The sequence below is a fragment of the Crocodylus siamensis genome, chromosome 2 (genome assembly GCF_052110815.1).
Source record: "Crocodylus siamensis isolate JL-2025a chromosome 2, ASM5211081v1, whole genome shotgun sequence".
NCBI classification, from domain to species: Eukaryota; Metazoa; Chordata; order Crocodylia; family Crocodylidae; genus Crocodylus; species Crocodylus siamensis.
The window spans coordinates 117,385,370-117,394,158 of NC_143396.1; the positions used below are offsets into that span (position 1 = coordinate 117,385,370).

The following is an 8,789-nucleotide window of genomic DNA, read 5'->3' on the forward strand; positions in this document are numbered from 1 at the left end:
TGTGGGCCTCCTGGGCTGTAGCCATGTTGCTCCTGCTTTACAGAGCCTAGTCATTAGCAGAGAGTGGCTCTGAACAGCCAGGCTCTGGCTTTGGGTGGCATATGCTGCTGCTGTGTGCACTACTCTGCTCCCCACCCCACCATGGTTTTGTTTTTAACCCTTGGATATCCAGGGGTTAAGAAACCTACCATGCTGTTTCCTTGCAGTGTGGAGAACAACCAAATGTGTGGTATGTAGCACTGCAGACATATTACAGGGCTGCTCCTTTGGATGCAGCCAGAGGTATCAAATAGGAATCCATAGGATCAAAACGACTCTGGCCTATTGTGGACTTCGAGTTCTTTATACCAGAAGAATTCTCCATTATTTTTCCTATAGTCAAAATGATCAAAAGCTAAGAGCTGGCATTTTCCAAGTGGTGCTTTAAGCCTAATGAAAATGAAGTGTACTTTGAGTCTAAGATGGTTGAGAACCAAATCAGGTCTTCCCATTGACTTCAAACTGACTTCATTACTTTTTTAATCCAGCTCCCTGAAAAACAAATCCAAAAGGAAAGCAAATTTGCACTTAAATTCCCATTTTGGTTGCTATAGAACTTTTAATTTTGATGGAAGACATGGAAGTAAGGGATTATGAAGAGAACTTTCATAAGATCCGATGTTTCTCAAAGAAACATACACGTGGATGGGCAAGAAAGCATAATCATAACTTTTTTAATAGACTAACAGTTATTTACAGGAGTAGTCCTTGAAAAAGCCCTGATCCTGCCTGTTTGAACATACAAGGATACCATGAACTTGTGTACCAGTCCTTAATATCAGTACACCTCTACATGGCTGGTACCTACATTCCAATTTTCAGAATGGTAGCTTTAAATCCCATTTAGTATACTGAATATTTAGCAACCCATACACTGTACAGAAGGGAATTGTGTAACAACTGGCATCAGTAAGCTGCTCCTAGTTCTGGACTTGCTAGATGAAGGACATTCTCCACATAAGTTTTTAAATCCAAGATGAGGTTTTCCCCCACCAATTTTGGGGGCAAGAAGTAGCTCATCTTAGATTCAAGTGCTTGCCCAATGCAGGCAGTTCTGCCTCTGGTACTAGCACCAATGTCAGGGACATCACAAACCATAGAAAGGGGGAAGTATGGGGGGGGAGATAATGTGGTGCAAGAGGAAGTAATGTGGGGAGGACTATGCAGGATGCAAGAGAGCTGCTGCAGCTCCAGCATGACCTAGGCCTGGGGCCAGGGTCTGCTGCTGCCGATAGACCACTGCCAAAAACAGAGCAAGTAGAGCTGCTACAGAGTAAGCAGTGGCAAGGGGCAGGCAAGAAGCCAGCAGGGGACAAGTGTTGAGGGGCAGGAGGAAGGGTGCAAGGGTTAGTCCGTCTGCCTCAGTCAAACATTGCAATTACGCCTGCAAATCTAAGGATACTTCTAGAGAGTTATCTGTAGGAAAAAAAACAAACAAAAAACACCACATAATTCGGCATTTAAAAATTAAGGAAAAAATGCGATTGCTTAATCCAATAGCACGTGGCCAAAACAAGTTTAAGCTTAGGCCTATTGAATAGCTTGCTGATCATATGCTTATAGCCACCTACCTGTAAGATCTTTGATTCTCCTTTTCCATTATTTCCACTTCAGTAGAAGGCAACAACAAGAACTAAACTAAACTCTCTACAAGGCCTCCTTAATATCCAGTCCAGTCCACTGAGTAATAGAAGACATCACCAATGCTTCAAAATGTGCAAAGTGGTTCCAAATAAGTTTTCCAGTGTAATTAATACCATACACCTTGCAACAGTGCTTGATGAACATCAACTTATTCATGGATAGCCTGTCCAGTCTCAAATACTATATGACATGTACTTGCATATTTTGAACCCAAGTTTTATTTTGTATTTCGACTAAAATTACTGGTCAGAAATTAATGTTAATTTCCAAATATAAGCCAACTTCATAGTACATGAAGATAATAAAGATTACTCCTAAACACAAGTTGTAGGGAAAAGTATTCTTTCAAACTTCTGATAATTTTAAGTGCAAGAAACTAGCTCTTTTGAAGCTAATAAATGATAGAGCTTCAAGTGGGGTTGCAATGTTATGCTTCTGTTGCAATCCAGTTTAGATGCCAGTTTCTGGCAAATGAGTAAAAATTTTTTGTTTTGTTCCCCCCCAAATATCTTCTCAGATTTCTACTAGCCCATTAATTTAAGAGTCTCTCTCACTTCTTGGACAGAAGTGATAGAGGTATATCAAGAGGTTAGATGGCCTAGCCTAATGTTGTGGTACCAGACAAGAAAAGTCAGGGTACATTTGTTACAGAACACAAAGCAGTTTGATCTATATGAAAGTTTAGCCTTTTCTGTCCTTTGTACTTAGTCTTTGCCCTGTAATTTTTTCCCCCTCCTTCTCAATTTGATTGACCAGCACACTCATGTACTTGGCTTTCTTTTTAAGACTGAGTATTTTCTGATATAAAAGGCCAGAACAATAAAACCATTATGTTATAAATATTGCTTAGAGAAGCACAATTGCAATTACTAGGGAATTTTGGGCTGTGGCTAGCTCTATTTTTAATCCTTGTAGAGATATGAATTCAAGTGTAGAAACTGTTTTATTTGCTATACCAGAGTGAATGTATTAATTAATTTTAAAGCCATTAATGTTAAGCAAAGACGGCAAAAGGATCTCTTTGAGAGAGACACACACAAGAGTCATGACAACTTGGAAGGATCTAAACATAGATGACTGTCAGTAACATTCTTTGATCTAATGGGACATATATATTTCTGCCTCTGAGATGAAGCAATTAGTATAGTTCTATTAAAATGTTAATAGGTTGTTTCAAGAGAATACTGTAGGACTAATAGTAAAACACAATAGTGATGACATATAAGCTAGAATCTTCATAAAGAAGGAAGTTGGAGGTAAAAGGACAGACCCTGTAAGGTGTAGTTTCTGCACCAATTCTGTTGGTGCACTGCTATTTGCCTTCTGGAGTTGTTAACATCAGGCTGCTCATAGACAGTAGGGCAGGAAAGGACCTCATAAAATCATTGGGGAAGGAGGCTGGACCTAAAGGGTAGGAAGTCAGTTAGGGTCAAAGGATCCCAGCAAGATAAGCATCCAAATGTTTTTCTTGAAAAAAGTGTCTAGAGTAGGTGCTTGTACCACCTTGAGGGAGTCTGTTCCAGGCCTTAGTGGCTGAGACAGTAAAGAAGTTTTTCCTTATGTCCAACCTAAAATGGTCTTGCAGGAGTTTGTGACCATTTGACCTTGTCATCCCCTGGGGTGCTCTGGTGAATACATGTTCCCCCAGATCCCGATTCACATGCCTTATGTACTTATAGGCTGCCACCATGTCACCCCAGAGCCAGCACTGCTCCAGGTTGAAAAGTCCCATAGGTCACAGCCTCTCTTCACAAGGCCTACTCTCTTGCCCTCTGATCATGCCTTTCCAAGGCCTGGAAGAGACTTCCACCAGAGGTAGTGAAAGGAGTCCAGAGTAGGTGCTTGAAGAGTCTATTGGATGTTTATCTTGCTGGGATCCTGTGAACCCAGCTGACTACCTGCCCCTGGGGCAGGGGGCTGGACTCAATCTTCGAGGTCCCTTCCAGGTCTAATGTCTATGAAATATTGTGCAAACTAAACTAATAAATTTAAAAAAAAAGAAAAATGCAATAATTAGGTTTCCTAAAGATTATTATAACTGAACTAGCCTTTAAGATTTGTATAGTCTTAGTCCATTGGTTATAGATTAAATTTCCTACTTCATTCTATTGAATCAGACTTGCTTCTCTTCAGAGCAAGAAGCAGAATTTGTTAAGACAAACATTAGTTGAGAAAGCTCAGTAGCTGCTAAATTCCTCAAATATCCATAAACTTAGTTACATAACTCAGGGTGTTTTATCCTAGGTTAGTTTTTCCTCATTATTAGTTACTCACAATTCAAAAGTCCTGTTGCAGTTCTAGTGTGACCTTGATTATGCCCTTGTTCATATAAGAAGTGATGAAAGCACTCTCTCTTATCAGAAGTCTTACAAAAGATACTGCTATCTAGAAGTATTGTACTGAACACTTCTTAGATGTACTTCAGAACCTCAGTCTCTTACTAGGAAAGATTTTTCAGACCCGTTTTTTCCCCCCACTTGGACATGCATTTTTTAAAGTTGATATTAGAAATGTGTGCAGTACTCCAGTAATGAGATCACCAGTGCTGTATACAGTGGCAACATACCACCTCAATGCTCCCATTCGTAGCTAGTCAGAAATTTTCTTACGAGGCTTTGTGCTGGAGAATTTAGGAATATACCAGATTTTAAAGTATTGTCAGTTTCGGTGGATTTTTTCTTTTTTGAAAAGAAGACTGTCTACCTAATTTAAAAGCCGAGTGGTCAGGATGTTTGCCTAGGATGTAGAATACTCAGCTTCCAGTTCCTGTTGTGCCCGATTCAATTTTAGGTCACTGCCATGTCTCCCATGTATTAAAAGAGGGTATGCTTACCAGTGTTTCACAGTTTGTAGGGTTGGAAAGGACCTGAGCAGATGATCAAGGGGGTCCGACCCCCTGCCATGGCAGGAAAGAGTACTGGGGTCAAATGACCACAGCAAGATGATTGTCTAGCCACCTCTGAAAGACCCCCAGGGTGGGAGCCAGCACCACTTCGCTTGGAAGTTGGTTCTAGATCCTAGCTGCCCTGACAGTGAAATAGCACCTCCTGATATCTAGTCTGAATCTACCCTTGTGAGCTTGTAACCATTATTTCTAGTCACTCCTGGGAGTGCACGGGGGAATAGGGACTTCCCTAGTGCCTGCTGGTCCCCTCTGACTAGTTTGTAACAGGCCACTAGATCCCCCCTCAGCCTTCTCTTGTGGAGGCTGAACAGGTTCAGGTCCTGTAGCCTGTCCTCAGAGGGCCTACCCTGCTGCCCCTGATCATGCGAGTGGCCCTCCTCTGGACCCTCTTTGTGTTGTCCACATCCCTCCTGAAGTGTGGCACCCAGAACTGGATGCAATACACCAGCTGCAGCCTGACCAGTGCCGCATAGAGGGGGAGGATCACCTCCTTGGACCTGCTTGAGATGCATCTGTGGACGCATGACAAGGTATGGTTGGCCTTCCTGACTGCATCCCTACACTGCCAGCCCATGTTCATCTTGGCATCAATGATGACTCCGAGATCCTTTTCTGCCTCTCCACTGACGAGAAGGGAGTTCCCCAGCCTGTAAGTATGGTGCCGGTTCTTTAACCCCAGGTGCATCACCTTGCACTTGTCAGTGTTGAATCTCATATTTTCATCTGCCCACCCCTATAACCTGTCTAGGTCCGATTGCAGCCTATTTCTCCCTTCTAGCCTGCCCACATCTGTGTCATCAGCAAATTTGAACAGGGTGCTTTTTACCCCCTTGTCCAAGTCCCTGATGAAGATGTTGAACAGTACAGGCCCGAGGACCAAGCCCTGTGGAACCACACTGCCCACATCCCTCCCGGTTGAAAATGACCCGTCCACTACCACTCTCTGGGTGCAGCCCTCCAGCCAGTTAGCAACCCATTTGGTTGTGTAGGTGTTGACACTGCAGTCCCCCAATTTTTTTTAAATGAGAATGGGGTGAGAGACAGTGTCAAAGGCCTTCCTAAAATCCAGGAGAGACTACGTCCACTGCTACCCCTGCATCTAAGGATTTGGTGACCTGGTCATAGAAGGGCACCAGGTTTGTCTGACAGGATCTGCTTCTAATGAACCCACGTTGGTTGCCCCCAAGCATAACCTCCCCCACTGGCCCCTCATGGACACGTACCAGGATAATTCTCTCAAAAAGCTTACTCAGGATCAAGGTAAGACCAGCTGGCCTATAGTTTCCTGGGTCCTCCTTCCTCCCTTTTTTGAAGATGGGAACCACGTTGGCTCTCTTCCGGTGTGATGGCTTTCTGGGGTTTATAGATTTCCCTAATTTTTGGAGAAGATTTCAAAAAGCTCTTGACTTTATCTGACTGCATAATGGGGCGGGGAGGGAGTCTAGTCCCAAAAAGTTTTGTAGAGGCAAAAATATACTCCTATTTTCACTGCCAAGGATCATGTTTCCCTTGCTTTATGTTGTACATGCATTCCTGGAAAAAACTGTGCATAAAGGGAACCCACCTTACAATGCAAGAAATAGGGATACATTCCATGACCTCAACTGTACTGACCCCCAAACCCATTTCTACCACTTTCACAAGACAATTTTGGTATCACCAACAGTAGACACTACATACAGGCACAGGTGGTGAATGTTTAGTTAGTAACTACAGAAACGCAAGTCACAGACTGTGAACAAAGAGCACAGATCTACACAGGAGACTACCTTTTGGTGAATGTCACTCTTACAATGCACCATACAAAGTAGCTGACTGCAAGCTTCCACTACACCAGTTGCATAAAGATAAATTTACCTTGCATATAACAAATTTTTGGTATAAAAAAAAGGTCACCGCATTAAAAAAAAAAAAGTGAATTTGCATATACAGAACCCACATAAAGTAAAGGAAACCTGTATTCCATTGCACTTTCAGTTGGTTATCCACCATAAATTTGCCTCTCTTTCCACCCCTTCCACACCACAAAACAAAACAACACAACCCTATTCTCAGCTACTGCTTTCCAAGTTACAGTCCTTTATCCCATAGATTATCAGCTTATTGGTTCAGGGTTGTTGGGTGTAGTTGTGCTGGTCTAAGGAGATAAGCAGGTAAGTTTCATTGGGTAGATGTGATATCTTTTATTAGACCAACTGAATAGTTGGAAAAAGAGTTCAGGCACAAACACCCTTCTTCAGGCACCAGGAGATTCTGCTAGTCTTATGTGCCCTTTTTATATTTGAGAGACTACTCTCCTCCAGAGAGATAGATCACACTTATGAAAGAGCCACCTGGATACTATGTGAGGAACTGCTGAAATACAAAAACCAAAATACCCATGAATTGCACACCATTACACGTGGCAACTTCAAAAAGACCATCCTTCCCTGGAACCTATACAGAAAATCCTCAAACAATTTGCAACTCATACTAGAAGACAACCCAATTCTTAAAGAGATCCTTTCCAGAACCACCCATCCTTGCCTTTCAACAAGCACTGAACCTTGTCACAAGAGACGCACCCCGTCTCCAATCTTATAGCTAGTTCTCAAAGGGAACTTACAAAACTCTTTTCATAGAAGGTCCTACAAATCTCACTTCATAAGTCTACTGGATTAAAACATAAAATAAGTCATGGACTTTATATAGACATTGGATTTATGACATATTACAGCCTGCCTGGCATCTAACACACCAGGTAATCTGTCTCAAGCTGACCACTTGCATTCCTTCAGACCATTTCTCTCCCATCTCTATCCATTGTCTTCAAACTTCCACTCATTTGCATATTCATAAGGTTCTCAATATACTTTAGCTCCTTTTCTACCTTGGAAACCACATAATAGCAGCAGTCTCCCAATGCATGTGCCTCAAAGCTTCCAACTATTTAGTTGGTCTAATAAAGAGGACATCACATCTACCCAAAGAACCTTGCCTGCCTAGATTCTTGGTTCCTTAGCCATACATTTCATTGTCCATAAACCTACTAGAAAAAAAGATTGTATGCTTTTCCAATATCATGGTCTTAAGAGCTAGAAACCCTGTTCAATCTCTCATGTAATATTTAAGAAAAGAATCATGGAAAAGTAAATTATTTTTTGCATTCAGGAAGTGTACACCTCCCTTCCAATCCTGGGCTATTGATTAGTATTGTTTCAGCTTTCCCCATTTCTGATGCCTCAATGAGCTTGATAGAAATAAGTCTAAATTGTGGAATAAGGGGGTGATGTCCTTTCTGTAACAAGCAACCATTACATTCCTTTTATTCATTTCATTCCCAACATTACACTGTAATTGTCAAAAACCGACTGGTACAAGTGGGATGTGACAGCTTTATGCTATTTTAGATTTCCCCTTCCCCACTATAGTCTTCAAAAAGGATAACAAATCTTGAACATCTATGCAAACAATCACAAGCCTCAGTAGAACTATACAGGCATTTACAGCATCAGTATTGTGAACTTCTTAAGTAGCAAGCCATGTCAAAACACTTTTTGTTAACATTTCCTCCATGAACACCTTCTTTGCCCATCAGAACCACCAAAGTTCTGGCTGTTCGGGATACTGTAATATTAGAAGTAGGTTCTCCTTTTAAGCTTTTTGTTCTTAGGTCCATGGAAAATTCTTCATCTGTCAATAAATTGTCTCTGATCACCGAGCACTTCTGGCCCCCCAGTGTAAGTCCATTGACAAACAACACAGAGCGGTCCTTCCCCAGCAATGTGCTCACCTCTGCAGGGGTGATGCCAGTAAAGATCTTTCCTGGGACAGCAGCCCACACAGAAGGAATGTCCTTGTAGCCAACTATGGCAGCATCCTGGCAGGTTCCATCAGCCATCATATGGTCAATGTAAGATTTCCAGCCAGCCATGGCTCCTTTAGCGTTAGGAAAAAAACAAAACAAAAATCACTTCTCAATATCTGTTGGGCTTGCTATAGTCTTTTTTTTTTTTTTTTTTTTTTTTTTATATATAAAGACAAGGCAAACAGTCTGTAACCAATCTGGCCATTGTCTTTCCTTCCAAACAATTCCAATGAAAAGATGCATTTGGTCAAGCATGATCTTCCTTGACTATTTAAATATTACGTTCAATTAATGTAAACTGTTTAGAGATGATGGTGCATTGCAGAAGATGAATACGAGATAATTTTGAGAACA

At 41.7% G+C, this 8,789-nt stretch overlaps 1 protein-coding gene across 1 annotated transcript; it reads right to left on the reverse strand.

Moving 5' to 3' along the window:
- Positions 1–8,078: 8,078 nt before the first annotated feature.
- On the reverse strand, positions 8,079–8,501 carry LOC149870664 (profilin-1-like). The gene has a single exon (XM_090034737.1). The coding sequence runs from the start codon at positions 8,499–8,501 to the stop codon at positions 8,079–8,081; it is 423 nt and encodes a 140-aa protein (XP_089890863.1).
- Between the last annotated feature and the right edge of the window lie 288 nt (positions 8,502–8,789).